Here is a 15,220-nt window from a genome sequence, read left to right on the forward strand (position 1 = left end):
TGCTGCTGTAGCTAAAAAAAAAAATTGCCCTCGGGGATTAATAAAGTAACTACCTAACCTAACCATAACCACACATTTTGTTTACTCATTTATATTCATGTCTAATGTTCCATTTGAAATATGTCCTTAATATCATTTAAATTCCCTTGAAGTTTCATCCAACTTTCCAACTTTTCAGACCCAGAAAGAACATTTTTAGGTTTTTCTCATTAGTTATATGACAAACTTTGACGTGACATATGGAGGAGAGTCCAAATGCAAGCTGGTAAACTGTTGACATCATATGAGATGCGTGTTGCTCTGAGCTGGTTTCTGGGTCACAGGTTAAGTCGTGTGTGTGTGTGGTATATGTGTTTAGAAAGGATGTTAAAGGTGTGCGTGTCCGTACATGTGACGCTGACTTACTTGCTGGCCTGTTTAGACAGAAGGAAGACCCGTGTGCTCCGTATAGCTTCGGCCACCTGATCTTTCTTGGCGGCCAGCTGTTCACTGATGGCCTGCGGAGAAGACGGAGGAACAATGTGCTGAGTACAGAAAAAGAACTACCTTTAACTACCAAATCAATAATTCACTTAGACAAAAGATAAGAAACTAAAACCCTTTTTTACATTCATCATTACAGCTGCAAGCTTCACAGCACAATGTTCTGGTGTACCTGTTGGGCAGCAAGTGAGGACTCAGCGTTGGGACCCCCAGTCCGTCCCTGGAGGCCTTTGACCCAGCCCAGCAGGTCGGACACCTGCCCCACCCGGGCCTGCTTCTCCTCCTCCACCTCTTTCTGCACAGATTAATGGACGAAAGCAAAAATTGTTACCATATTAGCCAGTCATTATATACATATATTTACAAAAAAATGTTTCATAAACTTCTGATCATGCACAGAAGACACCTTAGTGCTCAACAATTAGAGTTATTTGAAGTGGAAGCATCACCTCTTCCTCCTCCAGTCTTCTCAGAGCATCACTGATGTACTTCACATGCTGCGTTGTCAAGGTGACCAAGGCTGTGTAGCGTGTGCGCAAGTCCATAAACTGGAGAGATACACCCGAAATCAGTCACATCACTTACAGCATGGGACATTTTATTTTAGGCAAATGTAAAAATAATGAATTTAGAAAAATGTGGTTATGATCAAACTGTTACCTCCTGAGTGATGGCGTCAGAGGAAGAGTGCATCCTCCTCCTCTTGATGGGTGACTTGTGCGTCGACTCAACGAAGGCTCTGTACGTCATCAGCTGTAGTTCATAATCCTACAAAATAAAAGCATGCTTGAGCTTAAAAAAACAGTAAAAAAAAAAAAAAAAAAAAAGCAGTTGTTTCAAAACAGCAGTAAAGTACAGTTTGACATATTTTAAATACAGCATATGTAAAACAAACACTTACCTTCACTGAGGTGCAGTACTGTTTGGAGTGAGTCTGGCACTCGTCCAGTTTGGTCTGGTTCTGTTCAATCTCAGCTACTAATGCCTGACAAGAAAATAAAGAAACATCATTTATACAATTCATTCTATTTCTATGTGTAAATTATACTTGGTTTTTCACTTTACAACATTTCATACACATAATAGAATATTTTTATCACTATCATTCCATTGCACGATATTATTGCTCTTCATTATTATTATTATTTTAATCTGTCTCTCACCGTCTGCTGGGTGAGTTGTTCAGACAGAGCTTTGCTGTCGGTCTGTCCGGGTTGTGCGTTTTCTTGTCTCTCTGTTGTCTCTTCGATCCACTCGATCAGAGCGGAGTGTCCGTCTCTGTACTGCTGCAGGGACGAGCCCAGAGCCTCCAGATCAGTACGTCTGCGGTGAGACAGAGAAAGACGTTCAGGACATTTAACACACAGAGATATTTATTATAGGCAGCTTATGTTTAGCATCCAGCATGTAATTATTAAATAACTATCTGCCTTCTGCTCCTCCTTTTCTGTCCCCCAGATCTTTTTCCTTCACTCCATCCTCCTCACCGTGTCTCCATCTGTCTTTTGATCCCGCTCCACCTCTCTGCCATCTGATTGGCTCTCTCCTGGTAGCGCTCCAGCTCCGGGCTGCGGTCTGGGTGGAGCCTGCTGAGCCGAGACCCCGCCTCTTTGGCCCGACCGACCTCCGCCTGCAGAGACTGGAAGACGCCCTCCTGCTCGGCGAGCTCAACCTGCCACTTCTGGAGAAACATAAAACATAAAATAACAAAGTTTAAAGTCATATTCTCACAACACGAGTCTTGTTTTTGAGCTGGATGTGACAGGATTTTATGACACCGTGCGCCTCACCTCTAGTTGATCTTTGAGGTTTTGAATGGCCGTTGTGTCGGGAGGAACGATGTCTTCTTCGCTCAGTCTGCTCTCGTACTTCCTCACTTGGCTCTCTGCTTCTTCCAGGCTGCGCATCAGGACGTCGACTGTTTTTAACCTACAGAGGTGAAGAAATTATTTTGTAAGTGAAACATTCTTGTATATTTCTGACTTATGGAACTAACTGAATGCCAGAGGGTGAAAAAGTTCACTCACTTTTCGAGGTAGACAGACGAGATGTTGTGCAGTTTATCGATCTTCTCCACGGCGTGGTTGAGTTCGGAGCGGAGGACAGGAACGCTGGAGGACGTCGGCTTCTCCTCAAAGAAACTCACGCAGCGGCGAGACACGTCACCCAGACTGGAGCGCAGGACGTCCAAATCCGCCTGCAGCTTCTGGACAAGAGGGGGACGAAAGACATTCAGCAAACGGAGAGCAAAATGGTATAAAGCCTACTCACCAAAAAAAAAGAAGAGGAATGTTACCTGTTGACAGATAAACGGGTTTATTCATTTAGCCTTAAACTACTACTGTGCATTTTTAATTTTTAAATGCATACTTCTATATTCTTTATCTTAAATATCTTTTACTTTATCCATCTTGTCTTATCTTATGTTTAATTTCATCAGTTTTATTTATTTTTTTAATTACTTTTAAATGACATTTTAACATGTTTTTGTGTTCCTTTATATCATTTTTTATGTGTGTGAAAGTTGCTTTACAAATAAAAATGTATCATTAATATTTACTATCACTGAAAACCTAAAACAAAGCTCTTCTTCTGATGCTTCCTTTTGTGACAAACTTCCCCTAAGATGAGTGAAGTAAACACTAATAACTGTTAACTCTATTAGGCCTCTTAAGGCAGACAAGTCAATACCATTTGTAAAAAAACAACAACATAATCAATTAAAACAATTAAAAGATTTCCCCTTGGGGATTAATAAAGTAACTACCTAACCTAACCTAACCATAATCACATTTATGATCAACATGTGCCATTAGATTTTTAGATTTTTCCTGAATAAAATCTACAAAGGTTCAGGGATTATTTTAGCCCTTAAAACAAAAATACCACATGATAACACTCGATATCAACTTAATAAAAGCTGTTATCACCATGTGCGACCAGCAGATGGGGCTCAAACTGACCTCCTGCTCTGCGATCTGGACGGTGTTGTCAACACCTGACAGCCGGCTGGGGGGCGGAGTCTCGATCGCCCTCATCAGTCTCTGCTCCGCCTCGTTCAGACGGAGGGAGATGTTCTGCAGCTCGGACAGGTAAGACCGAGAGACCAACTCGTCCTTCTCCACTGGGGGGAGAGACGAGAAGAAAGGAGGGTTATTTTAGGCACAGGCAGTAACTCGACTGCTTTTTGTTACTCACAGCTGATGATAAACTGAATATTCTGTTTAATTTAACATAACTTCAGCTTGAGATTTGTCTTAATTAGCTCATTTTTACAGGTCAAAATACTGAGACATATTTTATTTTTAACAGGTTAAGAGTGTCATTTTGACAAATGCACTGTTTCGCTTCAGTTGGACAGGCTGAAGATGAGACAGAAGGACACTGTGTTCAGGTATGAAAATGTTTTAAAGACACCGAGATGTGTGTGTGTGCATCTATGAGTCCATCTGGCCTCACCGGTCTCCATGCTGAGCAGCAGGTCTTGGCAGTGCTGCTGGGCCTGCTGAACCTCCCCCTCCAGCTCTCGTCGTTCGGCCGCCGTGAACAGAGAGCTCTCTTTGCTGTCTGACAGGTAGTCGGTCAACTGGGACTCCAGGTGGTCGAGGACATGCTGCCGCTCCGACGGAGACTGACAGCGAACCTGACGGGGCAGAAGTGCAACGGGAGGAGGAGAGACAGAACAGATCAAAAGTGAAACAAAGCAGGAAAGAAAAGAACATCAAACTGAGACTAAAAAAGGAAAAAGAAGAAGAGGAAGAAACGCAGGAACTCACCGTGTCCAGGCTCCATTCGGAGACAGTCCTGATGTCTTTGAGCAGGTAGTGCCAGGACACCACGCTCTTCATGTTCACATGGAGCTGATGCCACAGAGACATGACCTTCTGGTACAGCTGCTCTGTCCTGTACAACACAGGGAACACCGGAGTGAATCCACACATGACGGAACGAATATTTAAATTCTAATTCAAAAGCTTTCAGTCGGGATCTATTTGGAGTTAACGGGAAGTGTTGACGGGTTTGAAAAAGTTACTGAAAAGCGTGAAATAAAATTTTTAAATACGAGTATATAAAATAATAAAATCATGAGCCATATCTCAGTACTTTGTCATATCTTCAACCAGTTGTAGTGCACATACGTTGGCTGATCAGAGTAAGTTGACCTGATCTCAACAAACTGACTGTGGGGCAAAGAGTGTGTTTGTGTGGGACAATGTAGGACATCGTAAGACTGTGGGACAATGTGGGACAATACCAATGCTGTGCAGGTCCACATACAGAGAGACACTTGGTCACTCTACATCAGAGAGTCTCTAAAGTTCAGAAATACTGACATTTTTCATGTTTTTTTCTTTGCTAAAACAATTCAAATCAATAATACTTCAAAACAAACCATTAACTCAGAAACGTGCATATTGTAAGTACTAACAAGAATGAATGTATAACATCAAAGCACCGGGAGACTTTATTCGTTCATCGTTACCCTGAACTTAATCACCTCAACACGTTATGTCTCCAGCATGTGTCTCACCTGCTGGCCGTATCGATGGCCTCCTGGTTGGGAGGTGGGACGGTGAAACACACGGAGGGGACCATGGCCTCGTTCCCTGTCGGACTGATCACCTTCCACTTGGTCCTCTGAGAGTTGTCCTCCAGCACGCACTCCTCTCCTCGGGTTATTGTGATCTGAGAGGCGGAGGATGGATGCACGGAGACGGAGAGTGAGGAGGACACATGAGGAAGAGGAGGAGGAGGAGGAGGAGGAAGAGGAAGGGATGGAAAAAAGACAGATGTTGGGAAGGACGTGGAGCAGATGTAGAGATGGAATGTAAGAGAGACAATTAATAGAGAGGTTTGCATAGTCGTGGTCCAAAAGAAAAGTGACGGAGGTTAGGAGACAGGATGGATGGAGAAATGGTGAGAAGGAAGCAGGCGAGGTGAAATCAGGGAGGAGAAAAGGGAAAACACGTAAAACAAAATGCAAGTAGCAACAAAACAAAAAAAACAAAAAAACTCATAATGCAACACAAAATGTAAACAATCATGGACTTCATGAAGTTAGCGGGAGCCCCGAGATGACGTGACATTAGAGAAGCTGACCAAGGAAACGATGCCATGTGGTGTGAAAAGCTGCTTTGTACCGGCAAAAGCTTTTATTGTGAAAGCAGCAGAATATTCTCCAAACTCCGGAGGTGAGGTTTTACCGACATAAACACAGAGTCTTTAGAAGTAAACCCAGCACAGGATAAAAAAACAAAACAAAGAGTTTGGTTTCAGATTTCCGTTTCAGGGCTGCACAATGGATGGCTGATACTGCCTCCCCACCCCCCCACCACCCTCTCTCACCCCGTCCCTGCACACAAACACACACACACATTAATAATGCAAAGCTATGCACATACATTAAATACATGAAATGCATTAAAGCTCGTTATTTTCTGACTGACTGAATGAGCCCGGGAGGCGGTGTTAAATTCAGTTCAGTTCAGCGATTGCCACCAAACCCTTATCAACTGATTTCAGCCTCGCATGATGACGTTACTCAACTTATATGACATAATCAATCATAAATGAATGATTCCTCGACAAATCAGTTTCATCCTCAGCTTTGGGTGCCTGTTATAAAAGAGCTCGTGTAGTTTCTGTGCCTTCTTTTGCAGATATCTTTGGCCATGGAGCTGCATGTCTTAGATCTCTATACTGTCCTGTTAAAAAAAAAAAAAAAAAAGTTTTTCCTTCCCTGTGTTGGAAGTTTTTCACCCTTAAAGGAGAGTTTTATTCCTCTTAGTGTAAATTTGTTTTGCTGTTGATTTCAAGTCATCTTTCAGGTTATCTTCCCTCATCTGACAGTTAAATAGTTATGTATTAGCTACACTGTGATACAACCTCATCTCTGTCAGCTTGTCGTATTGCTTTGATTACTGCTATTAGTTGTTTTTTTCTTTGCTTTCTAATTGACTCAACGTCCTTGTAAATGAGGGTGAACTTCAAGGATTTCTCCAGTATAAATAAAGGCTGAATGAATGAATGAATAATACCATTAAGATAAGAATAGACTGAATTTTGCTGGTTTAATTTAGCTGAACTCTGGCGATTCAAAACTACATAACAAAACACAAAGAAATGTCTGTTTTCCACTTTTGTTTAACTGATTAAAAATCCACTGAATGTAATGCACACACATTTAATCCATTACTAAATATAAAACCTGAAATCAGCTGATAAGAAAGTGACAAGCGGGGCAGTACAGTGTGTACAGTGTAAGAATCTGAGGTGAGAGAGGGAGAATATAGGCAGCTATACCTGAACGTTTGTCTTGCCAGCCCAGCCGACAGACGAGAGGGAGGGAAGAGGATGAGGGAGGAAGAGGAGGAAGAGGAAGAGGAGGGAGTGAGAGGGGGAAGAGGAAAAAAAAGGTACATGAGGGTATGGAGAGAGGAGGAGGAGAAGACACAGGAGAGTGAAGGAGAGAAAGATTACTTTGGGTCATGTGCTTTGTTTCAGTGGAACTTTCAGCTCTGCTCATTTGAATTCTTCCTTTGAATCAGTGATGAGGTAGAAGACCAGAACCACCTTCCTCCTATCACCTGGATACAACTCCTCACATACAGCATGCTTCGATGAGCAAACTGTGGAGTCAGACTAAATATAGCAGCGTTAGGGGCGGCGGAGTGTCCACGTGTGGAGAGATAGGTGTTTTAACTGAGCCTGCAGAGAGGATGGGACAGATGTATAATTGATTGGCTCTTAGACTCCCTGAGGACATCACAGCTGAGAGAGAGAGAGAGAGAGAGAGAGCCAGAGCCAGGAAGAGAGAGATTTCCCCTTCTGGCTATTTGGAGGGGTCCATCTTCACACCGAGCGCAGAGTGGCACCAAACTCTTGAAAGTTTCCGACACGTGCAGTCGTCACGCTCTAGTCCGGCGCCCGCACTCCTCTACATATATTATTAAAATGCTGCATGGTCAGATGTATCGCTATCCTGAGGAAGCCAAAAGTCACTGACCCAACAAAAAGCTGGTCTGAAGTCAGCGGCGCAGTATTTTACTGTCATTTTAAGGGGGCACATAATTAAGCTGGTGCACAACGTTTGTACACTATCACACACCGGGACATGCAGCAGCGCAAAAACATGCATGTATTAACTATAATAAGACGAAAAACGAGGATCATCTGTTGTATGAACTCTGTCAATGATCATTTTTAGATCATTTAGCTTTTTCAGTATCCAAACTGAGCGCTGCTATTTGTACATAAGGGAAAACAGTTGAAGCTGTTTGCAAAATAAAAACCACCTTCCGTTGCTGAGGTTAATTCATCGTTACGGACCGTCTGGACACAGAAAAGTGTTTCTTCAGATGTTTTCATCTGTCTGGAACTAAACCAAACGAAATCTCACAGCAGGAGGTTGTGGAGGGGCTCGGTGAGGAGGTGCAGGGCAGAGGGGAGGCAGTTGGAGGTGAGGGATAAAACAATACAGTCGGGATGTCAGTGGTGAGCTGGTACTCAATAAGTATACAGTTTACAAGCAGGACCGGCTGATCACAGGACCGGTCACAGATTTCCAGGTTTGGACATCATGCACAACCTCATGTTCACGGAGCGCAATGTGTGCTGCCATACCTCGATCTGCTTGTAGTCACAGATGGCTTTGATGGGCGTCGTGGCTCCCAGGGTGCTCTCCGCGCTGCGGGGGCGCAGCTGCACCAGCGTCTTGGCCCGGCCCACGAGGCTCGCCACCGTGCTCCGGTACTCGATCAGCTGCTCCTTCTCCTCCTGCAGGAAGGACACAATCATTGGACATCAGGTCACAATGCACTAAACAGGAAGACAGGATGAATTAACGAATGCTGATGACCATGAGCTGTGTCACATAGCATCAAGACAAAGCAATGCTAAGAGGCTACAGCTGGCAGCTCTGAGAGGCTGCACTTTAAATGCTCATGTTTAGAAGCTAAAGTGTATTTGTGTTTTGTGTGTTAATATGCTAAGTTCACAAGCAGAAACATTTAGTAAATTAATTGAATTGCTGATAGACAGAAAATTACTTGCCAACTATGTGTATATTTAAGTCCAGCTTCTTAAAATGTAATATTTTTTTGCTTTCTTTACTCCTCCGGGACAATAAATTCAACATCTTTTGGTTGTGACTGTTGGTCAGGACAAAACAAACCATTTTAGGCTGCACCTCCAGCTTCCGGATACACTGATCAACATTTTTAACTATTTTTGGACAGTTTAAAGACCGAACAACTAATCCATTAATCAAATAAATAATCGACAGATTAATCGAAAATAAAACTAATCATTAGTTGCAGCTTTAAACATTTTGAATTTGCTTTACACACGTACAGATACAACTGAGGCTGATGTCATCAGCTTTGCAGGTGTTTGGTCACAAATCAAAATACTGCACATTAAGGAATTGGAAATGTAACTTTTGACCACAGGATGGCACCAGATGAAAAGTTAAAGGAACACCAAAGTTATTTCAATTGAACTTGGGGGGGGGGATTATTGTCTGGAACAAATTATATGAAAATCCATCCAATAGTAGACGTTTAAATCAAAATCAAACATATAGCTCAGGTGCTAAAAGAAACCACGAATAAGCGTATTAAATCTGTACGGAAACAGATGTTACTGCTGATTTATTCCTTTCATACAAAATCACTGCAGATTATATCAAACACATAGCTGACATTTTCTATCTGAAGTGCTGCGATCTATAATTAGCCTATTAGCATGTAGCCCCTGAGGTGAGTGTTCCCTGACTCAGCTGCTCGTGTTAGCTCGGCCACTAACTATTAAACATTTAACTGTGCGCTCTTTAAACTGACAGGTACAATTGCATTTCATTTCTGTCCCGCTGTCACGAGCAGAGAGACTCATTAAGGATTTATAATGGACAGCGAGGACAGGGAGACGGGTGGAGGGAGAGTTCGAGGCACAGTGAGGCTGAGAAGGAAACCAAGATTGAACCTGCGTTAATAACTTTATACGTGACAGCTCAGATGTGAATTTCACACCGAGATGTCCTTCGCTGCAGTCAGCACGACCAGAACAAGTTGACTGACACAATTTGTACAAACGTAAATTAAACTGTGGGTACATGGGGAATTTTAATTAAAAGACCAACAGGAATTCTATGAATTTAAACAGTTAGATAAAGACAGAAGCACCTCATCTAAACACGGACCTCTGCCTAAAAGAAGGTGATTTCACCCCCTTTTCTCGATCATTATCGGAGTGTTTTCTGCCCAATCATTCGCAACAGGATCGGCCTCCCAGTGGGACACGAAGAACAACCAACCGCAAACTTCATGAACTGCAAGTTGGAAATGAACGAACGCACAAACACGAGGAGGCTGACAGACGCAAACGCACACAGGTGTAAACACAGCAGGTAGCATGTGAGCAGAACACACATATAAACACAAGGTTGAGCACAACGAGCATCTGTTTGTGACACACACACACACACACACACACACACACACACACACACACACACACACACACACACACACACACACACACACACACACACACACACACACACACACACACACCTTTATTGAGAGTGGATGCTCAGTACTCTGACCTGTGAAGCGATGCCCACATTAACTCTGCCATCTGCTTGAAGTCAGAGGTGTGTGTGTGTGTGTGTGTGTGTGTGCGTGTGTGTGTGTGTGTGTGTGTGTGAAGTAGTTGTGAAGATGGCAGGCTCACAACAAATGTGCCACAGGGGGGATGACTCAGCGCACGCAGCCTCTGACAGATGACTTCGGCGTGTCATGCGACGTGCTGCAGCCGCCCGAGGCCGAGCACAACAGCACAACAACCAGCAGGACGCTGGCGTGTTAAAGTCTCAGCTGCTGGAAGCGGTGAGAAATAGTTTGAAAACCGGACATGTCGTCCCGGTTAGAGCCTCAGTCTGAGGTTACGGTCAATGTGTCATGTGATAAGTTGGAGGTGGCAGCAGGGTTTGTTTAAATTCGTACTGTTATCGAATTTACGATGATCGGCTTTCACTGCCCTTTCAAATATCCTTCATATTTATATTTTATTACAGAGTTTTTACTTAACTGTGACGGGACCATGCTACATGGTGACGCTACACTCAAATTAAATTAAAATGAAAAACTTAACGTTATAAAACAGAGCGCAAATGAAAGTTTTCTTGGATTTATTTAGGTGAAATGGACACTTGTTCTAAAAAATATCCTCATTAGTGACTATCACGCTTTCTAAATCTCGACTGATCAAGAATCCTAACCTCTATGTTTTTCAGCAATAATAGAAATAAACACTTGCTGTAATGCGATGTCAATTGTGGTTTCAAGGGAAAGACTCTGGCCGCTGCTTCTTGTCAGAGTCGCTCATATATATTCTGTCCTACATACCGCAGGGACAATGAAGCGGATTTAATTGTGAGCGACAGAAAGAAAAGTGAAGGGCAGATACCATCGAGTCCTGCAGCAGGTCCTCCAGTTTGCTCAGTCGGCTGTTCTTGTCACAGGTGTACTGTCTCTTGATGGTTTCCTGGAGCTGGCGGAGGTACGACTCACAGTCCCGAGCGTCGCTCATAAACTGAGCAGGAAAAAAAACACAAAAAAAACGATTTAAAAAAACGTCAGGATGCAACACGTCATGGGAACGTGTGGATGACAAAGATATGTTTTGGTAGAATAGCATAACGACTATTTAAATCATTTTAAACAACTTCATATTAGGTCATTGGATGGAGGGAGTCACCTGGAAGTACGCCGTGTTGTCTTTGAGATGATGCTCCACACACATACACAGCTGGTCCACCCACTGCCACTGAGTCTGTAGTGCTGCACTGTAGGCCTGATAACACACACACACACACACACACACACACGAAAAAGTTACATAAAAGATTTTTACAGCCTCAAATCACAAAAGGACTGAAGTCGATCTGCAGGGCATCGACGGGGAAGTTGATCCGCAGAGACAAGAGTCAGACAGCTTCTGGCTTTCAGCAGGCATTTTGTGGTTTGTGCCGTTTCCAACTGAGCAGTGATGGAGGGCAGTAAACATGGTATGAAAAGCAAACCCCAAATAAGTCTTTTTATTTCAGTGTTTTACATGCGGTGCGCACAAATAAATGTTTTCAAATGGGCATTATAATTTTACATTTAAAAAAAAAAAAAATCATTTTAACAAAAGCGGTCCCCACGGAGACAAAAACAACAAAACAACATCTTTTAAAAGGTCATCCAGCCCGGCTGAATAAAACCCCGACATTCACCTCCACTGTCTGTTTGGCCGGATGGTTCTCCTGACACAAACGGCTGGCCGTTTCCTGGAGCGACCGCATCACATCTCGTTTTTCATCCAGCTCTAACCTCATTTCCTATAAACGGAGCAGGGAGAAGGAGGATGGTTAGAGACCATGGGGAGGGTGTTTTTAGATCACTGGTCAGATGTAAAAAAAAAAAAAAAAAAAAAAAGTGCGTTGGGTGCATGTAAACAGTAGTTTGACTTTGAGTATAAGTGGAAAACACATTTGGACATTTGCATTCTGCTTTTATTTTGTAATGTTTGGGAGGTTTCTGGTCTGTAGGAAGCGATCAGCGTCTCTGCTTCGCCCTCTTCCTCTCACTCACGCTGTATAACTCCCGCTTGGCGTTCATGTTGGTGTTGCCGTCGCTCCAGTCGTAGGCGATCTCCTCCTCCTCCCTCTCGTTGAGCCAGATCAGCTCCTCAGTGCAGTGCGACACGAACGCGTGCAGGCTCTCCAGGCTCCTCAGGCGCCATGACGAATGTTCCTATGGCAACCACACAAACAAACAGCCATCGTCATGCTGATCAGCAGAGCAGAGAGGAATTTAACAAAACCCCAAAACATCCTCTTATTCTCTGGTTGTTTGGATTATTCTGTTGATGTTTGAGCATTTTTAAGGCGGTTTTAATGAAAATAAAGAACTGTGGAGGAAAAAAAAACCTTCCTACAAGACCCTCAGAGTTCAACAGAGAAATAACAGAAACAGGAATGTCCCTTATTTATCAATTCTAGACATCTTGTGTCTATTCTGAACTTTGTATTTTATTGCACATTTTACTTTGTATTTCATTGAATTGTATTTTAATGTACCTGGCACCTATGACACTATAATGCCCATCTATTTATCTATTAGCATCTATTGCTCAAACAAAAGAGCATCTGTGAGCACGTACATCTTTAAGAACCTGCAGCAGCCAGACAGGAAGTAGCTAAAGTGACTGAAGACAAACACACGACTGTAAATGTACTGAGAAGTTTGGAGGAAAATGTACCTAGAACCCGAAACATATTAAGAGACGTGAGCTGAGAGGACAAAGACAGAGACGGGGTAAATTTGGGGACAGTGACAGTTCTGTCACGCTGTAACGGGATTAACCGAAGAAAGGGGGTGAAATAGGCAAAGAAAGACACACAAATGACCGGTTCCTGAGCCGAGACTGACCAGTAGTTTGCAGTATTGGTGCTCCAGCTTGGCCAGCGTTTCAGAGTAATTAGTCTTGAAGTTGGAAGAGACTTTAGCCTGAAGGAGGAGAAAGAAAAGCTTGATTAACAAAGAACAGCTCGCAGCATAAAGATCGCTGTGTTCACATACAAGTGATGAGCACGAGTGTGTGTGTGTGTGTGTGTGTGTGTGTGTGTGTGTGTGTGTGTGTGTGTGTGTGTGTGTGTGTGTGTGTGTGTGTGTGTGTGTGTGTGTGTGTGTGTGTGTGTGTGTGTGTGTGTACCTCGTAGCTGCGTGCCTCCTGCAGGCTGCTCATCAGCTCCTCCACTGCAGTGTGTACGTTGTTGTGCTCTTGGAGGTTGTTTTCCACAGAGGGGAGATCTGCGCCCCATTCAGCGCGCTCCAACAGATCCTAAAACACACACAAAGATTATCATGGGGATGAATAAATAAAAGCTTTTTATTTATCATACTAAACATTGTCTTAAGTATTATAGGGTTCCCATGTGAAATTCCCTGACTTTTCTCTTGACTTTCACTGACTAAAAAGCTGAAATTCAATGATCTATGATGAACAGAAAAAAAGGCAGCCCCTCCATTTGCACCGATATTTAAAGAAATGAATTATATTTCTAAATACTGACTCAGTCTGCAGTTTCAGTTAAATGTGTGGTTTTGAATGTGGATTTGACTTGTTATGGAAATATTATTGTTATTTTATCTTTTAGTATTTCATGTTTTATGAAGTTATGTATGAATTATTGATATTTTTCCCCCAACTTTAAAGGCTTCCCTATCGTGCTCCTTTTCTTGCTTTAAAGTATTTTGTACAAAGTAAAAGAGCCACTTGATGACCTTCAAAACTAATATGTTTGTAAAAATGTATTCGAGGGATGGAGCAAAATGTTCCAGCTTCTCAGTGTGTGTTTTATATCGTTGTAAATTGAATATCTTTCGGTGTTGAAAGTTGGTTGAAGAAAACAACACATTCAAAGACATTTTGAATGTGTTTTTTTCACTGCTTCTTGACAATTATAAATCTATAATTAATGAAATAATTAAGAAAATAATCAGATGGATATTTCTAATGAAGATTAATCTATTAGCTGCAGCAAGTAAGGAATCACAGCGACTGACCTGCGTCTCCTCCACCCATCCGAGCAGCTCGTAGATGAACCTCAGGCTTCCTTCGTCCTCGGATGAAGACATGGCCACCAGCTGGGAGCGAGCCATCGGCCGGCGCAGGAGTGCCGCTCCCGCTGCTCCCACGACGCCCACAGCTCCCAGCAGCGTCTGCCCCAGCGACAGGCCGCTGTCGATGCCTCTGTGGCCGGTGTGCTCCGTCCCGGTGCTGCCCAGCGTCTGAGTGAAGTGACCTTTCCTGTAGACGCTGGAGCACTGCAGTCTGAGGGAGACCAGCTCCTCCTGAAGGCAGGTCACCCTGTGGGTGAGACCAAAATATAAAGTCAGGGAAGAAGGATCTGAAGATATTAGTACGATGCGTGGCCGTTAGTCGTTGGACCAGTGTAGCTACAAAGTTATTGTCACATTGAAAGGCATGAAACAACAGTCATTGTTGACGCTGATGAGGCGCCCGGTTTTCTTGACACTGATTTCCATCAGAGGACCTTCATGCACTTGGTAAACACTCGAAGCAGATAATTATAGGATTTAATGGAGTAATACAGAGCAGCTCGTTGACCTATACTGAAATATAATGAGCTGTTATTAAATTAAATTGTCTGTATTACACCAATTTATTTATAAAAAACAAACAAAAGGCCACTTCCACGCAGCTCACCTGAACGCCAGCTGCTCCACCTGGTAGTACTTCTCATCTCGCAGGACTTTGAGCTCCTGGTTGAGTTGTCGGATCAGAAACTCGCAGTCCTGCAGGTAGCAGGCCAGCTCCTTCTCGCATTGCACCACCTCGCCGCTCTCCGCTCGAGACATGTCCTGGACACCGGAGGAGGGAGCAGTTCATCAGGCTTTTTTTGTTTGCTTTGCTGGGCTTCTGTGTTATTATGAAGGTTTCACGTTTCCCCAGGCACAGATTCAGTAAACAATACATTGATGCCAAGGCAGTAGCATTTAAAATAAATGGATCAAAAGGGGGACAGTACAGCAGTTAGTTGGTAAAAAAAAACATCCTGTTGAGCATCACTTATTTGGTGAAAGCTTTCGTCCTTAAGGACGATGATTTGAAACAAATGTAGAGTGACCTTGTGTCCATGCTGACACGGTCGGGTACCGGGAGGAGA

The 15,220-nt window shown here is 43.2% G+C and overlaps 1 protein-coding gene across 26 annotated transcripts in view; it reads right to left on the bottom strand.

The window, feature by feature from the left end:
- The window catches only part of macf1a (microtubule actin crosslinking factor 1a), a 230,337-nt gene that overhangs the window by 89,873 nt on the left and 125,244 nt on the right, over positions 1–15,220 (bottom strand). For all 26 annotated transcript variants that reach the window (XM_069716788.1, XM_069716784.1, XM_069716785.1 and 23 more), the window contains 22 exons: positions 14,761–14,915; positions 14,097–14,400; positions 13,243–13,371; positions 12,960–13,037; positions 12,120–12,281; positions 11,762–11,866; positions 11,242–11,337; positions 10,951–11,076; positions 8,107–8,259; positions 5,015–5,169; positions 4,260–4,386; positions 3,943–4,126; positions 3,447–3,607; positions 2,511–2,689; positions 2,274–2,412; positions 1,971–2,164; positions 1,647–1,806; positions 1,385–1,468; positions 1,144–1,251; positions 933–1,031; positions 656–778; positions 406–497 (listed from right to left, as the gene is read on the bottom strand). In XM_069716788.1, coding sequence (XP_069572889.1) covers positions 406–497; positions 656–778; positions 933–1,031; positions 1,144–1,251; positions 1,385–1,468; positions 1,647–1,806; positions 1,971–2,164; positions 2,274–2,412; positions 2,511–2,689; positions 3,447–3,607; positions 3,943–4,126; positions 4,260–4,386; positions 5,015–5,169; positions 8,107–8,259; positions 10,951–11,076; positions 11,242–11,337; positions 11,762–11,866; positions 12,120–12,281; positions 12,960–13,037; positions 13,243–13,371; positions 14,097–14,400; positions 14,761–14,915 — 3,113 coding nt within the window. The remainder of the gene's footprint in view (positions 1–405; positions 498–655; positions 779–932; positions 1,032–1,143; positions 1,252–1,384; positions 1,469–1,646; positions 1,807–1,970; positions 2,165–2,273; positions 2,413–2,510; positions 2,690–3,446; positions 3,608–3,942; positions 4,127–4,259; positions 4,387–5,014; positions 5,170–8,106; positions 8,260–10,950; positions 11,077–11,241; positions 11,338–11,761; positions 11,867–12,119; positions 12,282–12,959; positions 13,038–13,242; positions 13,372–14,096; positions 14,401–14,760; positions 14,916–15,220) is intronic.

Source organism: Brachyistius frenatus, unplaced genomic scaffold (genome assembly GCF_029030835.1).
Source record: "Brachyistius frenatus isolate BFR_SWC_R1_liver_20210118 unplaced genomic scaffold, ASM2903083v1 Contig_162, whole genome shotgun sequence".
Taxonomy (NCBI): Eukaryota; Metazoa; Chordata; class Actinopteri; family Embiotocidae; genus Brachyistius; species Brachyistius frenatus.